This window comes from Oncorhynchus gorbuscha, linkage group LG12 (genome assembly GCF_021184085.1).
Source record: "Oncorhynchus gorbuscha isolate QuinsamMale2020 ecotype Even-year linkage group LG12, OgorEven_v1.0, whole genome shotgun sequence".
Taxonomy (NCBI): Eukaryota; Metazoa; Chordata; class Actinopteri; order Salmoniformes; family Salmonidae; genus Oncorhynchus; species Oncorhynchus gorbuscha.
Genome location: NC_060184.1, coordinates 59,149,276 through 59,175,427, shown reverse-complemented (window position 1 = coordinate 59,175,427; position 26,152 = coordinate 59,149,276). Strand labels below are relative to the sequence as shown.

Genomic DNA, 26,152 nt, shown 5'->3' with positions numbered 1-26,152 from the left:
GTTCTGTGTGTGATTTCCTGCAAGACAGGAATGTCAGTGTTCTGCCATGGCCAGCCGAAGAGCCCGGATCTCAATCCCATTGAGCACATCTGGGACCTGTTGGATCGGAGAGTGAGGTCTAGGGCCATTCCTCACAGAAATGTCCAGGAACTTGCAGGTGCCTCGGTGGAAAAGTGGGGTAACACCTCACAGCAATAACTGGCAAATCTGGTGCAGTCCATGTGGAGGAGATGCACTGTAAATGTAGTTGGTGACAACACCAGATACTGACTGTTACTTTTGATTTTGACCCCCCTTTGTTCAGGGAAACATTATTCCAGTTATGTTAGTCACATGTCTGTGGAACTTGTTTAGTTTTATGTCTCAGTTGTTGAATCTTGTTATGTTCATACAAATATTTACGTTAAGTTTGCTGAAAATGAACGCAGTTGACAGTGAGAGGACGTTCCTTTTTGCTGAGTTTATATAGTGAATTAACCAGTCTCCTAAATAATTTTGAAAGTCACAGTTATATACTTCACTACACATAATATACTACACCTTGTTATATCCTGGAAGAGTGATTTGCTCTGACAGATTCAATTTACCCAGGGAGTGATATGGATTGTAACATTACCCTTACCCCTCTGTGTGTGTGCGTGCGTTACTGTGTGTGTGTGTGTGTGTGCCCGTGTGTGTGTTTAACCCGCCGCCTGTCTATCTTAGTTGAGGAACGGTCCGGATGCCTCAGCCCCCTCTCTGGGGGGTCGTCTGTGTGGCACCAGCCCCCCTTCCATCACCCAGACAACAGACAACAACCTCCACATACGATTCATCTCAGACGCCACCAACGAGGGCAGTGGCTTCAAGCTGATCTTTGAGGCCCACAGCCAGGGTGAGACTGTAATAACAGTAAATTGTTATAAAAATATTTATAACACAGACAATCAAAGGTTTAAATAGAAACACTCTAATGTATGTTTTTACATGATTGAGACATCACTGTATTTTGTGCTTAAGAGCATAGAAGTCAAAAGTGTATGTGAGAAAACACCTTTCCTAATCACATGCATGTTCTCTCCTCCTGTAGCTTGTGGAGGAAGCATTGTGTTGAGTGACTCCGACCCTCCAGGCTATATCACGTCACCCAACTACCCCCAGAACTACCCCCAGAACATGGACTGTATCTGGGTCATCACCGTGCCCAACGGGGAGTCTGTCCAGATCGACTTTGATGATGAATTCGACATCGAGCCTACGTCCAAGTATGAAAATGTCCCATTTGATATCATCGTCATGTTGTAATTCTTCATCATGTTTCTTTTTACTTGTACTTGTTATAAGTTCTTATGTCATGTTTCTTATATATGAGTACAGAGTATAATAGTGTTTCTAATAGATTGGATCCAAGAGCTATATATTGTACCGTTCTGTTGTTACATTTTTTGAAGAAAACAATTTCATGAGATTTACCCCCAATGTTTTGTCGTCAGCTGTTTCTATGACTACGTTGAGCTTCGTGATGGTGCCACCTCTGACGCTAACTCCCTCGCAAAACTATGTGGCAACACCAGGCCCTCTACCGAGCATTCCACTGGCTCCACCATGTACCTGCGCTTCCGCACAGACAACAGCATCACACACAAGGGCTTCAAGGCCAAGTACTCCATCGGTGAGTGTGTAACTCGAACAGAATCAACCCACTCCTCCACACTCCCTAGTACAGTCTCGCACACGCTCCCACACTCACTCAAATACACTTCACCACCTACAGAGACCATTAACCCTTTCAGTGGGCATGTTACAGTATCAAACGTATCTCAGAAAGCAGGTGTATTTTGCTGCCTCTTCTACAAGATACAGGAGATACTTGGAATGACCCGGATCTCAATCTCAGTTTTTTTTTGTCTTTTCAATCCAACACAGCCACGTGTGGAGGCACATACACTGGCCAGAGTGTTAACCTCAAGAGCCCAGGTTTCCCTGCGAACTACCCAGATGGCTCATCCTGTGAGTGGTACCTGGAGGGCCCTACAGGACACTACCTCACCATCCGCTTCAACAACTTCAGCCTGCAGAGCACAGTAGACTGCAGCAGTGACTATGTCGAGATACGAGAGTACAATGCCTCAGGTACCCTGTTCTATGTTTACGGATTCTTGACATGTTTCTAGCAATGTTCTGCCTAAAAATGACAGTGGCGTGTGCACATAGTTGTGTCACATCTCTTTTCTAAGAAGTCTAATTCAGTTTGTCAATTTGTGTAATTCATTTTGTCTAATGTGATGAAATAAAAGGTGACGAATGTGTTGCCGGTATGTGCTGTTCCAGGGCGCTTCCTGGGAAAGCATTGTGGAAACAGCATACCTAGCCCTATGGACACAGGAGACAGCTTTGCTTATGTCAAGTTTGTCAGCGACAGCAGTGTAAATGCCCCTGGATTCACTCTGTCCTTTGTGGCCAGTGTGGAAGGTAAAAGTCAATTCATTTAAGACTTACAGTGCATTCGGAAAGTTTTCAGAACTCTTTACTTTTTCCATATTTGGTTACGTTGCAGCCTTATTCTAAAATGTACACACAATACCCCATGATGACCAAAGCAAAAAACAATTTTTAGACATTTTTGCAAATGTATTACAAATAAAAAAACTATCACACATATACTATTCAGACTGTTTACTCAGTACTTTGTTGAAGCACCTTTTGGCAGTGAATACAGAATTGAGTCTTCTTGGGTACAAGCTTGGCACATCTGTATATGTGGAGTTTCTCCCATTCTTCAGAGACTTGTCCCTAAACCACTCCTGCGTTGTCTTGGCTGTGTGCTTAGGGTCATTGTCCTTTTGGAAGGTGAACCTTCATCCTAGTCTGAGGTCCTACTTATGTAAATAAAGTATCTGGTTTTATTTCTTATAAATTAGCAAAGGTTTTTGAAAAGCTGTTTTCGCTTTGTCATTATGGGGTATTGTGTGTAGATTGATGAGGAAAAACAAGATTTTATCTGTTTTAGAATAAGGCTGTAACGTATCAAAATGTGGAAAAGGGGAAGGTCTGAAAACTGAGCTTGTGTGTGATTTCTGTGTCATAGCTTTGTGTAGTATTGGTATTAGCAGTGAAAATGACTGACTGACAGTAGAAGTTAATAAGCTGTGTTGATGTTAACAACCCGTTCTTTCCCCTACAGTGTGTGGAGGTGAGCTGAACGCTCCCTCGGGGACCATCTCGTCCCCTAACTATCCCAACCTGTACCCTCACGGCCGTACGTGCCGTTGGGAGATCACTGTGGTCCCGGGGAGAAGGGTCACTCTCACCATCAACGACCTTCGGCTGGAGGGCACCAGCAGCAGCAGCTGCTACGCCGACTATGTGGATGTGGGTCCCACTTATCTTTCAGCTTCTCTTCTTTTAGGTTCACTTTTTCATCCTTTAAGTCGGTGTGTTGATTTATTTTCACATTTGCCTCCGTTTGCTGTGCAGTCATATCATCTAGGGACTAAAATCTACTCAATCCTTCTAGCACATAATCAGCCCGGCCTTTCCATGCTTCCAGTATGACTTTATTGGTTCTAATGCCGTTCTAATTGTTCTAACTGGTTCTGATGGCGTGGTTCTCCTCCCTCAGGTGTTAAACGGCGTGTCGGTAACCGCCCCTCATATCGAGCGGCTGTGTGGCACCGTGCCAACAGGCTACCAGGTTAAGGCGTCGGGCAACACCATGACTGTCGTGTTCCGTACCGACTCCTCTGTCTCCAATGGAGGCTTTACAGCTACCTACTCCTCCAATGAAGATGCATGTGAGTACAGCTTTACTCTCGTCTCCCTCGCAACTTTCCCCAGGGTGTTCAGTATAAGATCTAAGTATAAGATTCTCTCAGGGTTTAATAAGGGTTAATAATAAAGGCGGCCATTGCCGTTTTGACCTCTTTCAAAGACATTTAAAGACACTTTTAATGCAAAGCATGTCTTTAATGTGTGAAGTGTGTTGCCATCCTCATAGGGATGTTAACATTTGGATTTGAATTATCAGAACTGCTCTCAAGGGAAATATCATACATTTAAAATACCCTTCAGTGCTTTCTTGTTCTAAACCTCTATGTCCTTCTCCATAGTGTGTGGTGGCATCCTCAGTGACCCAGCTGGAGGTAACTTCACCTCCCCGGGCTACCTCACCTCTAACTACAGCAACAACCTGAACTGTGAGTGGCTGATCCAGAACCCTACACAAATCAACTCGTCCATCGTGGTCATCCTAGAAGACCTGCACCTGGAGAACCATCAGACCTGCGAGTCCGACTACATAGAGTTCCGCCTCGGTGAGTCACAATGCTGGATGTGTCGTTTTGCTAATCGAAGAATGTTTGTGTTCGTATCCAAAATAACTACTCATTGGGGCGGTTTCACAGACACAGATTTAAGCATAGCCGTAGAAAAAAAATATATATATATTTTTGGCATTTAAATTTGACCCCTTTTTTCTCCACAATTTTCAATCTTGCCTCATCGCTGCAACTCCCCAACGGGCTCGGGAGAGGCAAAGGTGGAGTCATGCGTCCTCCGAAACATGACCCGCCTAAGTGGACACGCCTTAACACCCGCCAGTTTAACCCGTAAGCCAGCCGCACCAATGTGTCGGAGGAAACACCGTTCAACTGGCGACCGGGGTCAGCCTGCAGGCACCCAACCCGCCACAAGGAGTCGCTAGACCGCGATGAGCCACGCAAAGCCCCACCTGCCAAACCCTCCCCTAACCCGGATGACGCTGGGCCAATTGTGTGCCGTCCTATGGGACTCCCGTCCACGGCCCGTTGTTGGCACAGCCCGGGAATGAATCCGGGTCTGTAGTAACTCCTCTAGCACTGCGCCACTCGGGAGGCCCTAAAAAGCACTTTTAATGGAGATCCTTCATTGAGCTTGCTTTTTATTCCAGGACTAATCGTAATCTGTGTCTGGGAAATTTCCCCTAAGGGATAAAGACAAGTGATTATGTGCCTAACCGTTCTGTAACTGATCCCCATAAACAAGCTGTGTAACTGTGTGGATGTTGTGCATCTTCCCTTCCTAGGTGACTCTAGCGGGGAGCTGCTGGCCCAGTTCTGTGGCCAGACCACTCCGATGATTCCCCTGGTGGTGTCCACCCCTGAACTCTGGGTCCACTTCCAGACCAACCAAGCTATAGGAGACCTGGGCTTCAAAGCCAAGTACTTATTCTCCGGTGAGCTTAGCCCCATCTCTCACGTACAGTTCCTCAATGCCTCTAAACTCAACATCATGTGGTCCAAGCACCACTAGTTTTATTCTGAGGGATATCAGGCACAGATCGATGCTCCACTAAGGCATCAAGATATGAAATGTAGCATTGCAAACTTCATAACCTCTTCATCTCCCTATATAGTGTGGTGGTTGGTAGACTGGGGAAGGAGGTATAATCCTGCCTTCTCAAACATTGACCTTTTTACTCAGCCATTGTGTCTAGCTCCTAACCTCGACCTCTGTCTCCTTACCTCCCTGTAGAATGTGGTGGTTGGCAGACCGGACAGGGAGGTGTAATCTCCAGCCCTGCCTACCCTAACCTCTACCCCAGCCCCAGCCGCTGTACTTGGTTACTGGAGGCCCCTGAGGGCCACACCATCACTGTGAGTAGTAGAGAATCTCTCAGCAGTATGTCCTGGAGCTGGGTTAAATCTTGTGTGTGTGTGTGTGTGGTTTGGTGGCTAAATTTAGCTACATAGCTAACACTGTAGGACTAATATCAATCAGCATGTGAACTAGCTAGCTAGCGATATTGAGAAGTGAAGAGGATTTGTATATGCGTTTCTCTAATGTCTTCTGGTAGATGGTGTGATTGTTATATTTGTTTACCTGGATGGTCAATTTCTTAGGTAATAGTGACATTAATAGTAACATTGATGTAGTGTATGGTATTTATGCAGAGCTGGTGCTATAAATCAGATGGTATAATATAAACTCAACTTGTGCAACACAAACAGCCATCACATACCATACAGATTTACCTTAAAAACATTCAAACCACCCCTCCATTTCCCCCTGTTGTCCCCCTCAGCTCACCTTCAGCTACTTCAACCTGGAGCCTCACAATACCTGTGGCTGGGACTCTGTCACCATCTTCAACGGGGGCTCCCCAGGGTCTCCTGTGATTGGCCAGTACTGTGGAACCACCTCCCCAGGAACCATCCAATCAGGGTCCAACAAGCTGGTGATGGTTTTCCTGGCCGATCACTCAGTGTCCAGAGGAGGATTTGTGGCCACCTGGTCAACTGACTCCTCAGGTAGGCTATGGGCCCATGAATGACCAGGATGTCGTCTTGCCCAGGGTTGAGGTCAACTCTGGGAGTTAACAAAAATTCCAAGTAATCTTAAAAAGCAAGAATGGAAAGCGGACTTGGAATTTCAGTTTACTTTCTGGATTAACTGAATTTATATGGAATTCACCCCAGCCCTGGTCTTGGGATTGTTCTGTGATAGTTGTGTGATATGTTGTGAAAATATGATGTACTGTTGTATCCCTAAAGGCTGTGGAGGAGTGATACACGCTGACACTGGTGTCATCAAGTCTCCCAACTACCCCCAGAACTTCCCTGCCAACATTGAGTGTTCCTGGACCATCATCGCCCACGAGGGTAACCACCTGGAGATGAACTTCAACTCTGACTTCCAGATCCCTGATGCCAACGGGCAGTGTCAGAGCAGCTACATCAAGGTGAACACACACTATTGAACCTCCTAGCTCCTTCACTTGCTTGATAAGATTGCGCCCTCTATTAAAATAGCCTTTGGTATTGCAAGGTTGATGCTCCGCTGACATCATATGACTGAAATAATGAACCCAAGGAGTGGGAATTATTTTGTATAATGGTTCTGTGCAGGGGTGTGTGGTACGCCACTGGTTCTGTGGTCTGCTAGCTGCAGGGTGTGACAGCACTGATCCAGTTGACATCATCACTCCCTACTGTACAGTACATACTGAACATAACGTCTGTTTGTTACTATCTCTGTCGTATTACCTGTAGGTGTGGTCAGGTGATAGTGAGACAGCTGATGGACTGCTAGCTACAGGTTGTGGTACCACCGCCCCAGCCCCCATCATCGCTCCCTACAACACCATCACCACTAGGTTCCAGTCCACCGGGACCCCAGGAAGAGGCTTCTCAGCCAACTACATCACACGTGAGTAGAGTACTACTAGTGTCTGTTAGGTACACATTTACAGTCGTAATATATCAGTGTATTTTAACTACTATAAAGTTCTGTCCGTTGGCGTCTTCTCTCAGGGTGTGGAGCTAACTTCACTGCCCCCACCGGCCGGGTGGTGTCGCCCAACTACCCAGCCGACTACCCCTTATTCTCCGACTGTAGTTACCTCATAGACGTTGGACCCCAGACTGTTGTCATCCTGGAGTTCCGCTCCTTCCAGGTAGAAGGTAAGAAGAAACCATCTAAATGGTCATCTTGGCTCTCCTGCAACATGATAGATGTGTAACACCTGCACAAGAGATTTGTCTCTTGCTCTTTGCTGTTGAGAAAGTCCGCCCGATACGCTGCTTCCGAAATGTGTGTCGCTTATTCTACCTTCAAATCACATTCATAATACTATGATTCATTTGACAGTTATTTTCCCCCAATGGTGTCCTAGCCTGTGTCCTTTGTGTCCTGTCCTAGCCTGTGTCCTTTGTGTCCTGTCCTAGCCTGTGTCCTTTGTGTCCTGTCCTAGCCTGTGTCCTTTGTGTCCTGTCCTAGCCTGTGTCCTGTCCTAGCCTGTGTCCTTTGTGTCCTGTCCTAGCCTGTGTCCTTTGTGTCCTGTCCTAGCCTGTGTCCTGTCCTAGCCTGTGTCCTTTGTGTCCTGTCCTAGCCTGTGTCCTTTGTGTCCTGTCCTAGCCTGTGTCCTTTGTGTCCTGTCCTAGCCTGTGTCCTTTGTGTCCTGTCCTAGCCTGTGTCCTTTGTGTCCTGTCCTAGCCTGTGTCCTTTGTGTCCTGTCCTAGCCTGTGTCCTTTGTGTCCTGTCCTAGCCTGTGTCCTTTGTGTCCTGTCCTAGCCTGTGTCCTTTGTGTCCTGTCCCTAGCCTGTGTCCTTTGTGTCCTGTCCTAGCCTGTGTCCTTTGTGTCCTGTCCTAGCCTGTGTCCTTTGTGTCCTGTCCTAGCCTGTGTCCTTTGTGTCCTGTCCTTTAGCCTGTGTCCTTTGTGTCCTGTCCTAGCCTGTGTCCTTTGTGTCCTGTCCTAGCCTGTGTCCTTTGTGTCCTGTCCTAGCCTGTGTCCTTTGTGTCCTGTCCTAGCCTGTGTCCTTTGTGTCCTGTCCTAGCCTGTGTCCTTTGTGTCCTGTCCTAGCATGTGTCCTTTGTGTCCTGTCCTAGCCTGTGTCCTGTCCTGTCCTAGCCTTGTGTCCTGTCCTAGCCTGTGTCCTTTGTGTCCTGTCCTAGCCTGTGTCCTTTGTGTCCTGTCCTAGCCTGTGTCCTTTGTGTCCTGTCCTAGCCTGTGTCCTTTGTGTCCTGTCCTAGCCCGTGTCCTTTGTGTCCTGTCCTAGCCTGTGTCCTTTGTGTCCTGTCCTAGCCTGTGTCCTTTGTGTCCTGTCCTAGCCCACTCCACGTGTATGTTTGATGGGGTGAAGGTGTACGGTGGTACCCACCCTACGGGGAACCCTGTGGCCACAGTGTGTGGCAGCTCCATCCCTGGGCCCTTCAGCACCCTGGGACCCATGCTGGTCAACTTCTACTCCGACTCCATCATCAACGACAACGGCTTCCTGGCGGAGTACAGAGCTATACGTGAGTTTCATGCTTCAAGTCTGAGGCCCAATTCTAAATCAACCCTTGGACCCTAAGCCATCTACCAGAGGTGTCCAACTCAATTCCTGGCCGTGCCTCTGCTGGTTTTTGTTATTTCCTTTCCTTTCCAATTTAGACCTAGACAACAAGGTGAGGAGAGTTCCTAACTACCTTCAGAGGACTGGAGTTTGACGCATTTGCTGTATGCACTTGAAAAAATCTGAGAAGATTTTATTTGTGTAAGCAAATGTGGTAAAACGTCCACCTAGCCTACAGAAGGCAAGGGGAGATATTACCATATTGAGTATCAGTGCATTCTGACTGGTTCTGTCTGAGCCCCTGAGCTCAGAGTTTTGGGCTTTTGGCCTCACAGTTCTGGGGTTGTTTACCATTAAGAGGGGAATGCTGCCGTTGCGCTGGCGCTCCATTCAGCCCAGTGGAGAATGTGAGGAATGGAGAGAGGCTGCGCTTTCTAACAATTAGAGGGGATTTGAGAGGAGAAGAGGGCTCTGGATACAAGGCCACAGCAGATGGATACCAGGCCAGGGACAACACATACACACAATAGACCCACACACATACAGTGCCTTCAGTAAGTATTCACACCCATTTTACTCTTTCCAAATGTTGTTGTGTTACAGCCTGACTTTAAAATGGATTCAATTGCATTTTTTTTGGTCACTAGCCTACACACAATAATACCCCATAATGTCAAAGCGAAATTATTATTATTATTATTCAAAGAATGTAAGCTGAAATGTCTTGAGTCAATAACTATTCAACCTCTTTGTTATGGCCTAAATAAGTCCAGGAGTAAAAATGTGTTTAACAAGTCACATAATGACTAGCATGGACTCACTCTGTGTGCAATAATAGTGTTTAACATGATTTTTAAAAGTCTCTGTACCCCACACATACAATTATCTGTAAGGTCCATCAGTCGAGCAGTGAATTTTAAACACTGATTCCACCACAAAGAATTAAAAGAATTGATTAAAGAAAATGAAAGGCAGACATTGAATACCCCTTTGAGCAGGGTGCACTTATGAATTTCTCTATTGGATGGTGTATCAATACATCCAGTCACTACAAAGATACAGGCGTCCTTCCTAACTCAGTTGCCGGAGAGGAAGGAAACCGCTCAGGGATTTCACCATGAGGCCAAATTATGACTTTAAAACAGTTTAATGGCTGTAATAGGATAAAACTGAGGATGGCTCAACAACATTGCAGCTACTCAACAGTACTAACCTAATTGAAAAAAATGTATATATATTCCAAAACATGCATCTTGTTTGCAACAAGGCACTAAAGTAATATTGCAAAAAATGTGGCGAGACAATTAACTTTTTATCCTGAATACAAAGTGTGATGTTTTGAAGCAAAAATACAACACATTACTGAGTAGCACTCTACATATTTTCAAGCAAGGTGATGGCTACATTATGTTATGGGTGTGCTTGTAAACATTAAGGACTGGGCAGTTTTTCAGGATAAAAAAAATGTATAATTGAGCTACGTGCAGGAAAAATCCTAGAGGAAAACCTGGTTCAGTCTGCTTTCCCCCAGACACTGGGAGATGAATTCACCTTTCAGCAGGACAATAACCTAAAACACAAGGGCAAATCTACGCTGCAGTTGCTTACCAAGAAGACCGTGAATGTTCCCGAGTTGCTGATTTACAGTTCTGACTTAATTAAATCTACTTTCATTTTCAACAAATTTGATAACATTTCTAAAAACATGTGTTTGACTTTGTCATTACAGGGTATTGTGGTAAATGGATTAGATAAGTTTTGTTTGTTATCCATTTTGAATTCAGGCTGTAACACAGCAAAATGAATAAGTCAAGGGGTATGAATACTTTTCTGAAAGCATGCACACACACGCGCTCTCACACACGCACGCACGCACACACCCTTCAATTCATAAGGATTCAACTCTGACCTCTGTAATATTCAGACATGCAGCCTGTCAGACAGAACAGCAAATACGTATCATCATCAGTAGCTAAATGACTCAGACGGGCACCCACACACTTCAGACAGGGCAGCCATTATAGCCTCTATAATGGGGGAGACACCACTCTCCATCAAGCCTTTTAGATGATTCATGTCTGGAGTGGCAGGGTAAACGTGACTGGCTGCACATTGAAAGCTCAGAGTAGTCAAAAACTAAAAGACTTATTGCTTTATTTTTTTGCATGCTTCATAATGAAAACAGCTCTTCTCTCAGAAACCAAGACACACAACAAAATACAGTCTGAAAATAAACCGAATTAATTTAAGTAGGATTCATTCAAGTATATTTAGTTCAAGTAGCAGAAAAAGGGGGAGGAATGAGACTAATTAAGGGATTGGTGTTTCTGGTATGGTCAGAATGTTATTAATCTGTGTTTTTTTTTACTATTAGCATGTGGAGGTGTGTTCAACAGCACTTCTGGTACGGTCAGCAGCCCGGCTGGCATCGATAACTACCACCACAACATGAACTGTACCTACCACATCGTCGTCACTGAAAACAAGATCATCAACCTCAAGTGAGTCTAAGGGACATGCTGCTTTGTCTACTAACCCAGAGAAAGTCTAATAATGATCAGAAAACCAACACAATCCATCATCATTCAAAATAAGAACAGGGAGCAAGTGCAAGGCTTAAGCTGAAGTGTTGACTTAGCCTAAAGCACATACGGACTGCATTCTTAGCTAACAATAAGTACCTCATGTCTGTAGTGTAGTAAGATCATTCTGATTCTGAGAACAGACCGTCTCATGTCCCCCGTTTCCACCTGCAGGTGTTAATGCCTTTGTGTCACACCATAACCCCCCCCCCACACACACACACATACACACACAGAGGGAGAGAGTGTGTGTGTGTGTGTGTGTGTGTGTCCCGGTGTATGAGGAAAGATATCCTCTATGGACCAGGCACAGCCTAACTCAAAACAATGACTTTCCTCCTAAGGGACATTCTGTGCGTGGCAGTGCTTTAACAGACCCACATGAACAGGTTGACACCTCTTCCAGAAAGTCGTGTCAGGCTTTAAGTGACACCCACATCTCCTCAGATGTCCCATTACCCTCTGCCTCTTCTTCCACCAATCAGGTGGAACACCTTCCATCTGGAGGCATCGTCGTCCTGTCGCTATGACTATGTGATCGTGTACGACGGGCCCAACGCCATGGCTCCTATAATGGGGCAGTTCTGTGGCACGGAACTCCCGCCCAACCTCCAGTCCACAACCAATCAGATGTTTATCGCCTTCACGACCGACTCATCCGTGTCTGGGATTGGCTGGAGGGCCACCTACATTGAGACTCTGGGTAGGTCATCTTACACCCGGCTTCTCGATTTGTCTATTTTAAAACAGTGGCTGGTGTTACATTTTTCTTATCTAAGTGTCCCAGACACTATATGGGCTATTTGAAAACAACGGACTGTATCTATATAAAAGATGGGTAAAAATCTTACATTGTCCTATACTTATTCAGGCCTCAAGCTACTGTCGACGTTCAGTTCATATAGTTTGTTTTACACTCTCTCTAGAGAAGTGAGAGGCCAGGATTGTTGTTCTACTCTCTCCAATATTAACCCACATGTCTTAAATCGCTATGTGGGGAGTGGGGGGCTGTACATTCCCAATGACTGCCCCGCTGCGCATAAACAGCCTTTTGTCCATCCGATGGGCAGGGGGCCAGCCAGCCATATTAGTGTACTCAGACCAGGACAAAAGAGAGAGTGAGAGAGGCATTCTGCATTGCATCAAGCTAGTGAATAAAGGGCAAGAATGTTTTTTTTTTGTTTTTTAAAATCTCTTTTGCCATTTATTTTAATGCATTTTAGTATTTGATAGTCTAGATACAAATGTCTCTATAAAGTGTAGAGAGGGTTGATTTGTGTTTGATAGTCTACTGTAGATACAAAAGGCTCTATAAAGTAGAGAGAGGGCTGAAAAAGAATCCCAAGATTCCGTCATTGTCATAGAAGAGAGCCATGGTGAATCACCCCACTCTGTGTTACACTTAAATCAATCTCCAGCTGTGGTTACCCCTGTTTCCCATGGAGCTGAAGGCCATCCGAGGGATGTGAGCAGCTGAACAGACTGGGCAGAGGGGGAAGATTTATGACGGCGCACACAAACACTCCTCTGTCTCTGGGAATGTTGGGAGTTCTATAGGTTTTAACACATTATATTCAGTGTTCACAGCATACCCCCTCAGAGCTCAGACATCCAGTCCCTCAGTTAGTTTTGATGCATACAGCACAGCAACAGCAGGAGGGACACCTTGGGTATATGGGGACATGTGATATCTTGATGTGATATTAAATATCACTTGATGGGTGGATACTCAACAAGTACTGTTTTGAATGTGTACCACCCTTGTTTGACGTTGTAGGCCTATACATGTGTACTAACAGCCTTCTTTGAGAATTCATGGATATTTAGTGCTATCTGCTGTTCACTTATGGAAGCCTGCATGAGAACTCCCAAAGCTCACATGCTATATCATAACTCTTTATCACATATGCCCATGTCTTCCTCTACCCTCTTCCACTTTTCTCTTCCTCCCCTGTCTCTCTCTCCAGGCCCGGCACAAGGTTGTGGGGGTTATCTCTCTACACCTATAGGGATGTTTGGCTCTCCGGACTCTAACGGTGATGGGAACTATGAGTACAATATGGACTGCCTGTGGACTATCACCATGCCCATCAACAAAGTCATTAACCTCACCTTCTCCTCGTTTGAACTGGAGGGAACGTCTACATCTACCTGCCATTACGACTACGTCAAGGTTAGGAGATCTTCCTTCCATTCAATTGTTCACTCATTCGTTTATTTGCTCTCTCGTTTGTTCGTTCTTTCACTCATTAATCTACTCTCTTTCTTTCTTTCTTTCTTTCTTTCTTTCTTTCTTTCTTTCTTTCTTTCTTTCTTTCTTTCTTCCACCCTTCTACCCTTCACCATCAGATCTTTGACGGAGACAATATGAACTTCCCTCTGGTGGGGACGTACTGTGGACGTGATGTAATCCCGGGTCCCTTTGTGTCTGTTAGTAACTTCCTGACTGTACACTTCGTCACTGACAGCTCTATCAGCTACAGGGGCTTCAACGCCACCTACAGGGCACAGGACAGTAAGACACCCTTTGATCTATTCCCTTCCTTTCTTTCTATAAAAGTTCACCTGCCCTGCACTCATTGGCTAATCCATCACACTATTATTAATACAAACATAGAACACATATTTACAGTACCAGTCAAAGGTTTGGACAAACCTACTCATGCAAGGGTTTTTCTTTTATTTGTTACTATTTTCTACAATTTAGAATAATAGTGAAGACATCAAAACTATGAAATATCACATATATGTGCAGTAACCAAAAAAGTGTTACATTCTTCCAAGTAGCCACCCTTTGCCTTCATGACTGCTTTGCACACTCTTTGAAAACTCTCAACCAGCTGCATGAGGTAGTCACCTGGAATGCATTTCAATGAACAGATATTCCATGTTAAAAGTTCATTTGTGGAATTTCCTTCCTTTATGCGTTTGAGCAGTTGTGTTGTGACAAGTTAGGAGTGGCATACAGAAGATATCCCTATTTGGTAAAAAACCAAGTCCTTATTATGGCAAGAACAGCTCAAATAAGCAAAGAGAAACGACAGTCCATCATTACTTTAAGACATGAAGATCAGTCAGTCCGGAAATGTCAGTTTCTTCAAGTGCAGTTGCAAAAACCATCAAGCACTATGATGAAACTGTCTCTCATGAGGACAGCCACAGGAAAGGAAGACCCACAGTTACCTCTGCTGCAGAGGATAAGTTAATTAGAGTTAACTACACCTCAGATTGCAACGCAAATAAATGCTTCACGGAGTTCAAGTAACAGACACATCTCAACATCAACTGCTCAGAGACTGCGTGAATCTGGCCAACATTGTCGAATTGCTGCAAAGAAACCACTACTAAAGGACACCAATAAGAAGAAGAGAGTTGCTTGGCCAATCATGGTGGAAATCTGTCCTTTGGTCTGATGGGTCCAAATTTGAGATTTTTGGTTCCAATCGCTGTGTCTTTGTGAAATGCAGAGTAGGTGAACGGATGATCTCTGCATGTGTGGTTCCCACCGTGAAGCATGGAGGAGGTGTGATGGTGTCGGGGTGCTTTGCTGGTGACACTGTGATTTATTTAGAATTCAAGGCACACTTAACCAGTATGGCTACCACAGCATTCTGCAGCACTGCGCCATCCCTTCTGGTTTGCGCTTAGTGGGACTATCATTTGTTTTTCAACAGGACAATGACCCAAAACACACCTCCAGGCTGTGTAAGGGCTATTTGACCAAGGAGGAGAGTGATTGAGTGCTGCATCAGATGACCTGGCCTCCACAATCACCAACCTCAACCCAATTGAGATGGTTTTGGATGAGTTGGACCGCAGAGTGAAGGAAAAGCAGCCAACAAGTGCTCAGCATATGTGGCACATGAAGCACATGAAGCTGGTTGAGAGAATGCCAAAAGTGTACAAAGCTTTCATCAAGGCAAAGGGTGGATACTTTGAAGAATCTAAAATATATTTTGATTTGTTTAACACTTGTTTTGGTTAATACATGATTCCATATGTATTATTTCATATCGTTGATGTCTTCACTATTATTCCACAATGTAGAAAATAGTAAAAATAAAGAAAAACCCTTGAATGAGTAGGTGTGTCCAAACTTTTGACTGGTACTGTATATCAATTGGCGTGTGGGTATTGCGATTCACAAGACTGTGTGTGACTGTGTGTGACGTGTGTGTGTGCGTGTGTGTGTGCGTGTGTGTGTGCGTGTGTGTGCGTGTGTGTGTGTGTGTGTGCGCGTGTGTGTGCGTGCGTGTGTGTGTGTGTGCGTGCGTGTGTGCGTGCGTGTGTGCGTGCGCGTTATCCAGGACTCTGCGGAGGCACTCTGAACGCTACAAATGCGGTCCAGACCATAACATCTCCTATGTACCCCAACGCCTATCCCCCGTTCATCTCGTGTCGCTGGGTCCTGGACGCCCCTCCTCAGGAGAGCGTTAAAGTAGCCGTACAGCAGTTCAACCTGCAGCCCAGCCAGAGCTGTAACACCAACTTCCTGCACATGAGTGACTGGCCTGTGGTGAGACAGGCTAGCCAATTTTCTGTTGTTGCTTTTTTATGTGTTTATTTGTACAGAGTGTTCTTGGGTCACTTGAAAGTCACCTACAATTAAATGTTGTATTATATACTTAAATTTGTAGGATACTACTACTCTAGATGTCAGCTCTTTTAAACTGTGACAATAGCCGAAACCATTAATGTACTTGCAGGCATACTTGCACCTCCTTGTGAAGCCGATACGTATTGCATGTCAGGACTGGGAATATTATTTTAGAAAGTCCGTCTTCACTCTGTGAGTCTCCTAAAAAGACTTACTCTAATGCCCTTAATCTTTCTGTATTGTGTGTTTCACAGGGAGACTACGGACAAGCACACAAGTTCTGTGCTGCGGACCACATCCCAGACTTCTACAGCTACGGGAGGACCATGCACATCGTCTTCAAGTCTGATGCCTTCATCACCGGCAACGGAATGAGTCTGACCTATCAGGTGGCAGGTATGGTGATGGCAGACTTCCAACCGTTAAGAGGCTCCCTCTTACCCTATTCTCCTTTTACTAGTGACTTATTTTAAACATCTGTGTTTGTCCCATGGCTTTATCTTTAATGTATTTGTCTGGTGTTTTCTCCCTTGTCTGATTATTCGTCTCTCCTGTGTGTTCCTCCAGGTTGCAGCAGGACCTATGAGCAGGATTACGGCTACCTGAAGAGCCCCGACTGGCCTAACATCTACCCCCACAATGTCGACTGTACCATCATCCTCATGGCCCCCCAGAACAACTCCATCTCTCTGTTCTTCAACAGCTTCAACCTGGAGTCCCACTCCACCTGTAGTTATGATTACCTAGAGGTCAGGACACAGACTGTCTCAGTCTGCCACTTTACTTGATGCATGGCCATTTTATACCATACAAGGGCGTGGTTGAAATTCTCTCCTGACAGTCTGTTCTAAGTTATTCATATCTTGGAATGTTCCATTTTGATGGCATTTGGATGACCACATAAAATGTATGCTTTATGCTTTATGAATTCTGTGTATCCCAGTCAGTCATTCCTTGGTGTTGTATGTTTATAAAAGGCAACGTCTCGTCCCTGTTCCTCAGGTCCGGAATGGCAGTACAGAATCTGCCCCACTGTTAGGAAAGTACTGCGGGTCCACACTTCCCAATCCTATATTCCCGGGCACCAACCAGCTTTACATGCGCTTCAAGAGTGACTTCTCTGGTGCCAAGGACGGCTTTGAGATCACCTGGACCTCTTCTCCAGAGGGTGAGTGATTTAACCCTAAAGGGTGTCCCCATCCTGAAAGACAAGAGACACATTCCTAGTCCTAAACCATCTCCTCCTTCTGTAGTTTACCATATGATGCAACTGAGGCAATGGTCAAGATCTATCCATTTCTAATGACAAAATAGCTGTTTGGTTTATTAAAAAAGAAGCCTACCGAAAGGTTTTAACAGTGTATCTGTAGTACACAATTGTATAAGGGGATATCAACAGAGAAGTTGCTCGTTTTTATATTGTAGGTGTGGGTCTGTGCAGGATGTGTATTTTCATGTGTGTTTTCTCCCCAGGTTGTGGAGGGCGGTTATACGGAGACCACGGCTCGGTGACCAGTCCTAACTACCCTGGCAACTATGCCAACGGTACCCACTGTGAGTGGGGCATTAAGGCTCCTAATGGGCGTGTGGTGACTGTCACCTTCGCCCAGATCAGCATTGATGACCCAGGAGACTGCCAGAACAACTACCTGAAGCTGTTTGACGGGAAAGATGCCAGCACTCCTCCTATTGGCCCTTACTGTGGAGCGGTACGTAACATAGGAATTCCTATTTCACTTTAGATGACTTTGTCGATTTGTTTCCATTCTATTGTGGGGAACGTAGGTATCATTGTACTCAACCTCAAATGGTCTTATTTTGGTGCGATGAACCAATAAACAATGAAGTTCAGAAAATGAACAGGGATTCGCACTAAAAAATAGACCACTTATTTTTCCTTGCTTTTCAGCGGGCAAATGAAAAGAATTGACATTTTATTGAGAAACAAAAGAGCATATCTGGATTATGTGTGCATTTGTCAAATGTATCAATAGCGTTTATTATACAGTTAATATACAGATTATAACATACGATTAATGATTGTTGTCATATAAGGGCAAGGGTTCCGCTTTTCTCCCCTAACCCTCCCTTCTTTCTTGTCGTTCAAAGGAGACGAATATCGCTCCGTTCACAGCATCCTCACACCACGTCTACGTCGTGTTCAACGCCCAGTATTCTGTCCTGCCTTCTGGGTTCAGGCTTACATGGAGCAGCTGATAGGACACACACTCGCACACTAACCACATGCTTGTTTACAGATTCTCTAATCATGCCAGTGCAACTGGACATCTGCCACGAGATCTTAGCAGACCAATTCAATGTAAATAATGAAAAAGCTCTAAAATTGGACCATAGAATGTTTGAATCATCTGTTTGTAGATAATTTTCGAAAGAATGGCAAATATGTATTTTATGGAGCTGCTCATTGGTAATAAATGAATGTATTTTTTCATCTTTGATGTGCCAGCCGACATAGCAACCTTTTAATAAAAGTTATGTTTTAAATGTATTATGGGGGTATCTATCTTACAGGGCAGCAGTTGTATTGAATTGTAAATGCATGTATTACATCAGGAGACAACTTTATGACCAGACTGACGTTCCACATACAACTATTATTAGTGGAATGTATCTGGGTTCTGAGAAGCAACAGTCGTGCAAAACATGAAACAAGCTCCTTTTTCATTGGTAGGGATCTCTCTTAAAATACGTACATCTCTTAATCAAAATATGTTTTTGGTATACACTGAGTGTACAAAACATTAGGGGCATTAGGAGCATAGATGAGGATACGATAACCTCAGGTCTAAATATGCAGTGACAGTCCGAATATGTATTCTGTAGGGTCTTTGTTCCCTTCAATGGCTCGTTGTTGCTACATCAGGTTGTATGTACACTGAGTGTACAAAATATTAGGAAAAACTTCCTAATATTGAGTTGCCCTCAGAATTCATCAGGGGAATGGACTCTATATGGTGTCAAAAGTGTTCCACAGGGATGCTGGCCCATGTTGACTCCAATGCTTCCCACAGTTGTCAAGTTGGCTGGATGTCCTTTGGGTGGTGGATCATTCTTGATAAACACAGGAAACTGTTGAGCGTGAAAAACCCGTTCTTGATACACTCAAACCGGTGCGCCTGGCACCTACTACCATACCCTGTTCAAAGGCACTTTAAGATTTTGTTTCTTGCTCTTTCACCCTCTGAAAGGCACACATACACAATCCATATCTCAAGGCTTAAAAATCCTTCTTTAATCTGTCTCCTCCCCATCCACACTGATTTTGGAGGTGACGTCAATACAGGATCATAGCTTTCACCTGTGTCCAACTGGTCAGTCTGTCTTGGAAAAACAGGTGCGAGTGTTTTTTACACTTCTATGATGCTAATTCCATTTATCAACAGGAACATTTTGGCTGACCCTTATTGCTCACATTTTGTTTCCCCCCTATACACACACATGCATACTCCCCAAACACACACACACATTCTACACAAGCTCCCTGTCAGTGAGTGTGTCTAATTCCATCAGTTATTGGACTGTCTAATTTGAGTGGAGTTTCAAACCCTCTGGCTCTGCTAGTGCTCCTGGACACGCCTCAACTGACATGACACCTCTGACAGCCCTGATCAAACAGACAGTAAAAGAGAAGGAAAGAGGGGGATAGTAAAAGAGAGATAGGAGAGAGGGGGTAGCAGAGAGCAAGAAAGAGGGGGCAATGAGAGGCTGAGAGAGAAAGTAGAGGGGGAGGGAGGAGAGAGATGGATAGCGGAGAAGGAGAGAGACAGATTGATAGCTGGGAGAGAGGGATCAGAGTAAATGCTGTCAGAACCAGACTTACACAGACAGTGCTAATATTGTTCTGACAGCTATGGGAGAAAAGGATCAGGAAGGCTAGCGCTCTCAGGGGAGTAAGAATGGTCTGAGGGACTTAAGCGGTATTATTCTGAAGGAACCAATAAAGGGACACCAGAAATGCAGAGTATGTCACTTAGCGTGTACGGGTAAAGTCTCCCACAGCAGTTCCACGGACAAAAGCCCAGGTAAACATTTACATTTTAGTCATTCAAGACGCTCTTATCCAGAGGGACTTACAATAAGTCAATCACATGTATTCATAATACCCTTTTTACATCAGCAGTTGTCACAAAGTGTTCATACAGAAACCCAGCCCTGCTTTGCTGCCTCAGGACCAGGACGACTTGCCTTAATAGAAGGAACCATGAATTCCACTCTGTATCAGAGAATTCTACAGGAGGATGTCAGGCTATCCGTCTGTGAGCTCAAGCTGAAGCGCAGCTGCGTCATGCAGCAAGACAATGATCCAATTAACACAAGCAAGTCTTCATCAGGGTGGCTGAAAAGCAACGCATTTAATGTTTTGGAAATCCAGACCTAAACCCGATTTGAGATGTTGTGGCAGGACATGAAACGAGTAGTTCCTGCTCGAACACCCACAAATGTCGCTGAATTAAAGCAGTTTTACATGGAGTGGGACAAAATGGAGTGGGACAAAATTCCTCCACATCGATGTTTTTCACACAGGGACTTTGCGTGTTGCGTAACTTTGTTTATAAAATAAATTAAATAAGTATCCACATTGTGTGTTACTTGTTCACTCAGTTTCCCTTTATCTAAATTACGTTTTGGTTGAAGATCTGACAAAATTCAGTGTCAAAAATGTGCAAAAACAGAGACAATCAGAAATGGGGGAAATCGGAAGTTTACATACACCTTAGCCAAGTACATTTAAACTCCGTTTTTCACAATTCCTGACATTTAATCCTAATAAAAATCCCTGTTTTAGGTCAGTTAGGATCACCACTTTATTTTAAGAATGTGAAATGTCAGAATAATAGTAGAGAGAATTATTTAAATACAGCTTTTATTTCTTTCAACACATTCCCTATTTTAAATTGTTTAACTTCTGTCAAACATTTCGGGAATCCTTCCACAATCTTCCCACAATAATTTGGGTGAATTGTGGTCCATTCCTCCTGACAGATCTGGTGTAACTGAGTCAGGTTTGTAGGCCTCCTTACTTGCACATGGTTTTTCAGTTCTGCCCACAAATTTTCTATAGGATTGAGTTCAGGGCTTTGTGATGGCCACTCAAATACCTTGACTTTGTTGTCCTTAAGCCATTTTACCACAACTTTGGAAGTATGCTTGGGGTCATTGTCTATTTGGAAGACCCATTTGCAACCAATCTTTAACTTCCTGACTGATGTCTTGAGATGTTGCTTCAATATATCCACATAATATTTTTCCTCATGATGCCATCTATTTTGTGAAGTGCGCCAGTCCCTCCTGCAGCAAAGCAACCCACAACATTATGATGTCACCCCCGTGCTTCACGGTTGGGATGGTGTTCTTTGGCTTGCAAGCCTCCCCCTTTTTCCTCCAAACATAATGATGGTCATTATGCCCAAACAGTTCTATTTTTGTTTCATCAGACCAGAGGACATTTCTCCAAAAAGTATGATCTTTGTCCCCATGTGCAGTTGCAAACCGTAGTCTGTTTTTTTATGGTGGTTTTGGAGCAGTGGCTTCTTCCTTGCTGAGCAGATTTTCCCATGATGTCAAGCAAAGAGGCACTGAGTTTGAAGGTAGGTCTTGAAATATATCCACAGGTACAGCTCCAATTGACTCAAATGATGTCAATTAGCCTATCAGAAGCTTCTAAAGCCATGGCATCTTTTTCCAAGTTGTTTAAAGGCACAGTCAACTTAGCGTATGTAAACTTCTGACCCACTGGAATTGTGATAGAGTGAAATAATCTGTTTGTAAACAATTGTTTTTAAAAATGACTTGTGTCATGCACAAAGTAGATGTCTTAACCGACTTGTCAAAACTGTAGTTTGTTAACAAGAAATATGTGGATTGGTTCAACCTAAGTGGATGTGAACTTCAACTGTACGTATTTCACAGCACTGGAGCTAGAAGAACGTCTGAAAGTGAGCTTACAATGTAGCCAGTTCATAACTTGCTACATCATCACACACTTAGGCTACAGTAAATGAAGGCAATGGAAGCACAATTCGAGTTAGCCAGTAAGTTCCGGGTTTGCAATGAAAATGCTTATATTTTCCTTTCATTCTTTTTTCTTTCCTTCATATTTGTCTCCTCTTCATAATTTGGGTTGTTTGTCCTCTGGATTGGTCATTGCCTTCGATGGTTTCGCTTTCTCAAAGTGCTTCAGAACTTTGACTGACATGATTGCCAATTGGACAAGTGTAGGACTTGGTTGTAGAAATGTGCGCGATAGAAGTTCTATAATGAACGCGATCCAATGCACAGCTTAAAGTCAGAGAAACATTTTAATTTAGTCTAATTATGCATTAATTTATTTCAGCCCTGAAAACAGGCCTAACCCCCATAGACTAGTTTATAACGTTAAAAACATCCCCCAAAACATATTGTAAAAAATGTAAAGAAAATTAAACACACCAACAAAAGATAACGTGGGTTGAAAAGTGATGAGGAGTTATTATGCACTCTCCAAAACATTTCAAAGCATAGGTAACGACTATTATCTTCGTAAATCCATCCGGCGTGGACACCTACTGCATCAACAGGCTTAACTCAGCTCTACAGAAGGCCGTTAATGAGAAGATGTCATCAATCTTTGATGAGAAGGCCATTGTTGAAAAGGCTGCCCAGCCCCGAGAGAGCCCTGATGATACCACAAAACAGATGTTTGGAGGAGGAGGAGTAGAAGAAGAATTCTAAAGAAAATAAAAATAGGTCTGAAAATAGTGAGGAGGAAAAAAAACATTTATTTTTTTATTTTTGACAGCTATGAGGTTGCAGGTTCATAGGTCCATGCCTTGCACATATGGTTCCACAGTTATTGTATCTGAATATAAAGCTGGAATTCTGACCATGGGTAATTAAGGGTAATTAAGGTAATGAAGTAATTAAGATACAAAGGGTAGAGTAAGAGGAAGCAACACGATTCCAACAAAATCTTGTTGCACAACAAAATGTGTCAATATCAAACTGAAACTACAGAGTGTGGACATCATATCCACCACAAGAGTATTGTTATATTCAGTGGTGGAAAAAGTACCCAATTGTCATACTTGAGTAAAAGTAATTAAAAGAAAGTTTCTCAAGTAAAAGTGAAAGTCACCCAGTAAAATACTACTTGAGTAAAAGTCAACAACATCTGTTGTTTGTCATGTAGACTAAAGGGTGTGTGTCTTTGCTATAAAAGGCCATGGTATCTTTTGTCATTGGACTCTCAACGAATCGCCTAGGGGGGGTTCGTTGAAAAGCTCCATTACTGCAGTAATTAAATAATAAAGTTGGATTGTTTTGAAGAAATCTAAAAGTCTCTCCTTTTGATTACAATAATTCCACGACGCTCCTTTCATATTTTCATTAATGTAATCTATGGACATATTGGCTATTGGTGTGATGACTCCCCTCAACCTAGCATAAGCACCAATGACACAGCTTTTAACCTTCTACCCATTAAGCTTTTCCATTTGCAGCCAGGCTTCCCTTGCTGAGTCTGAGTACCACAAAATATTAGCATTCTACCAGGCTATCTCTTTGTCTATGGCATTGGTTAATCGGATAGGGTGTAAATGAGGCCCTGTGGTCTCATCATCTGACCCATTATTACCCTTGCTTCTTACCTTGGCCCTCTCCATGCTTTCTTTAATAGACGCTCCACTGCTTTCATGATCTCTCTTTCTATGTCTTTCCACTACAGACCATTCAGATCCTTGACGCTCATCCTCCCGCTCCATATCAAATCCAAATCTCTTCATTCAAAGACTCAATCATGGACACTCACTGACAGATGTGGCTGCTTTAAGGAATACCTAGGATAGGTTAAGTAATCCCTCTCACCCCACCCCCCCTAAGTTTTAGATGCACTATTGTTAAGTGACTGTCCCACTGGATGTCATAAGGTGATTGCACCAATTTGTAAGTCGCTCTGGATAAGAGCGTCTGCTAAATGACTTAAATGTAATGTAAATGTATGCTTTATGTGATGTATTGTTGTCTCTACCTTTTTGCCCTTTGTGCTGTTGTCTGTACCCAGTAATGTTGCTACCATGTTGTTGTCATGTTGTGTTGCTACCATTATGTGTTATCATGTGTTGCTGCCTTGCTATGTTGTTGTCTTAGGTCTCTCTTTACGTAGTGTTGTGTTGTCTCCCTTGTCGTGATGTGTGTTTTGTCCTATGTTTCTATGTTATTTTTCAATGTATTTTTATTTTTAATCCCAGCCCCTGTCCCCAGGGCAGGAGCCTTCCTCTGCGCCGATGTCCAGTCCAGGCACGACGTCCAGTCCTGCTCCATGGCAGGAGCCTCCCTCTGCGCCGGTGCCCAGTCCAGGCATGGTGTCCAGTCCAGCTCCAAGGCCGGAGCCTTCCCCTGCACTGGTGCCCAGTCCAGGCACGGCGTCCAGTCCTGCTCCAAGGCTGGAGCCTTGCTCTGCACCGGTGCCCAGTCCAGGCACGGTGTCCAGTCCAGCTCCGAGGCTGGAGCCTTCCTCTGCACCGGTGCCCAGTCCAGGCACGGTGTCCAGTCCAGCTCCGAGGCTGGAGCCTTCCTCTGCGCCAAGGCCCAGTCCGGGCACGGCGTTCTACCTGGCTTCATGGCTGAACCCCGTGGTCTGGGCGGGGGCAAAGTCCCGCACCAGAGCCGCCACCGATGCTGGATCCGCGGGATGAGCAGATTCTTCGTCCTGCACCAGAGCCGCACCTTTGGGGGGGGGGCACTCCATAGCTTCACATGTCGTTTGCTCTTTATTTATTTTATTTTTTTGCGTTTCACAAATAAAAAGATGTGGAACCCATGTCACGCTGCGCCTTGATCCGAATGTTATTTTGACGATCGTGACACATCATTTACAAACGAAGCAAGTCTGTTTAGTGAGTCCGCCAAATTAGAGGTAGTAGGGAGGACCAAGGATGTTCGGTTGATAAGTGCTTGAATTTGACTATTTTCCCGTCCTGCTAAGCATTCAAAATGTAACGAGTACTTTTGGGTGTCAAAGAAAATGTATGGAGTAAAAAGTACAATATTTTCTTAAGGAATGTAGGAATGTAGTGAAGTAAAAGTAGTCAAAAAATGTATAGCAAATTACAGATAACCGACAACCACTTAAATAGTACTTTAAAGTACAGCCTACAGGTTTTACTACTTGGTATTGAGATGCGTAATAAACCAATAGGGGTGTATATAGTAATTTAAGTAGTAATAAGTGATAGATTGGGACATACAGTGCCTTCGGAAAGTATTCAGACCTCTTGACTTTTTCCACATTTTGTTACGTTACAGACTTATTCTAAAATTGATTAAATTAAACAAAAATCCTCAGCAATCAACACGCAATATCCCATAATGACAAAGCAAAAAAAGTTTTTTAAAATATATTCGCAAGTGTATTAAAAACAGAAATACCTTATTTGTCATTATGGGGTATTAAAACAATTTAATCAATTTTAGAATAAGGCTGTAATGAAACAAAATGCGGAAAAAGTCAAGGGGTCTGAATACTTTCCCAAAGGCACTGTATGAACACTGGTGAACACTACATATTTCCTACTCAAATATATTTGTATCCACTACTTAAAATCTCCACATTCCCAAACAATTCCCCCATGTTCATCAAACAAGAAATAATCTTATTCAGACTTAATTGCATTTTTAGTTTTATTAAATTAATTAACATTGATTACATTGATTAAATTCCTTAATTACAACACTTTTAATCCATTTGAAGCCATGTCTTCATTCAGCTTTGATTGAACTGTCTTCAGATTGTCCTTTTTGTTGGAGTCACATTTCTCTACCATGTAACCTTTCAGAAAATAAAGACAAGAACAAGCGACAACCAATTATAACTTGTGCCATTACCAATAATCTGCTAACAGAGGTCACATAAGAGTGGCGCAGCAGTCTAAGGCACTGCATCGCAGTGCTAAAGGCGTTCCTGCAGACCCGGGTTCATTTCTGGCTGTGCTGGAGTCCCAAAGGACGGCGCACAATTGGCCCAGCGTAGTCCGGGTTAGGGGAGGGTTTGGCCGGTTAGGCTTTACTTGGCTCAACTCGCTCTAGGAACTCCTTGTGGCAGGCCGGATTATAACCGGTTTACTGCATCCGGTTTATATGGACCAATACAGCAGGAGCATCCCCTCATCTAAAAACTTGGCAGA

At 43.9% G+C, this 26,152-nt stretch overlaps 1 protein-coding gene across 1 annotated transcript in view; it reads left to right on the top strand.

Annotated features, from left to right (window-relative positions):
• Positions 1 to 18,480, top strand: part of cubn (cubilin (intrinsic factor-cobalamin receptor)) — a 53,862-nt gene extending 35,382 nt beyond the window's left edge. The window contains exons 42-66 of the mRNA XM_046292450.1: positions 706 to 874; positions 1,070 to 1,244; positions 1,473 to 1,651; positions 1,906 to 2,112; positions 2,311 to 2,451; positions 3,164 to 3,351; positions 3,602 to 3,773; positions 4,089 to 4,292; positions 5,042 to 5,191; positions 5,491 to 5,612; positions 6,041 to 6,266; positions 6,510 to 6,697; positions 7,008 to 7,164; positions 7,269 to 7,418; positions 8,566 to 8,754; positions 11,167 to 11,293; positions 11,860 to 12,077; positions 13,342 to 13,547; positions 13,724 to 13,889; positions 15,682 to 15,890; positions 16,226 to 16,367; positions 16,539 to 16,720; positions 16,974 to 17,139; positions 17,445 to 17,680; positions 18,081 to 18,480. Coding sequence (XP_046148406.1) covers positions 706 to 874; positions 1,070 to 1,244; positions 1,473 to 1,651; positions 1,906 to 2,112; positions 2,311 to 2,451; positions 3,164 to 3,351; positions 3,602 to 3,773; positions 4,089 to 4,292; positions 5,042 to 5,191; positions 5,491 to 5,612; positions 6,041 to 6,266; positions 6,510 to 6,697; positions 7,008 to 7,164; positions 7,269 to 7,418; positions 8,566 to 8,754; positions 11,167 to 11,293; positions 11,860 to 12,077; positions 13,342 to 13,547; positions 13,724 to 13,889; positions 15,682 to 15,890; positions 16,226 to 16,367; positions 16,539 to 16,720; positions 16,974 to 17,139; positions 17,445 to 17,680; positions 18,081 to 18,188 — 4,377 coding nt within the window. The 3' untranslated portion in view covers positions 18,189 to 18,480. The remainder of the gene's footprint in view (positions 1 to 705; positions 875 to 1,069; positions 1,245 to 1,472; positions 1,652 to 1,905; positions 2,113 to 2,310; positions 2,452 to 3,163; positions 3,352 to 3,601; positions 3,774 to 4,088; positions 4,293 to 5,041; positions 5,192 to 5,490; positions 5,613 to 6,040; positions 6,267 to 6,509; positions 6,698 to 7,007; positions 7,165 to 7,268; positions 7,419 to 8,565; positions 8,755 to 11,166; positions 11,294 to 11,859; positions 12,078 to 13,341; positions 13,548 to 13,723; positions 13,890 to 15,681; positions 15,891 to 16,225; positions 16,368 to 16,538; positions 16,721 to 16,973; positions 17,140 to 17,444; positions 17,681 to 18,080) is intronic.
• The last annotated feature ends 7,672 nt before the right edge of the window (positions 18,481 to 26,152 follow it).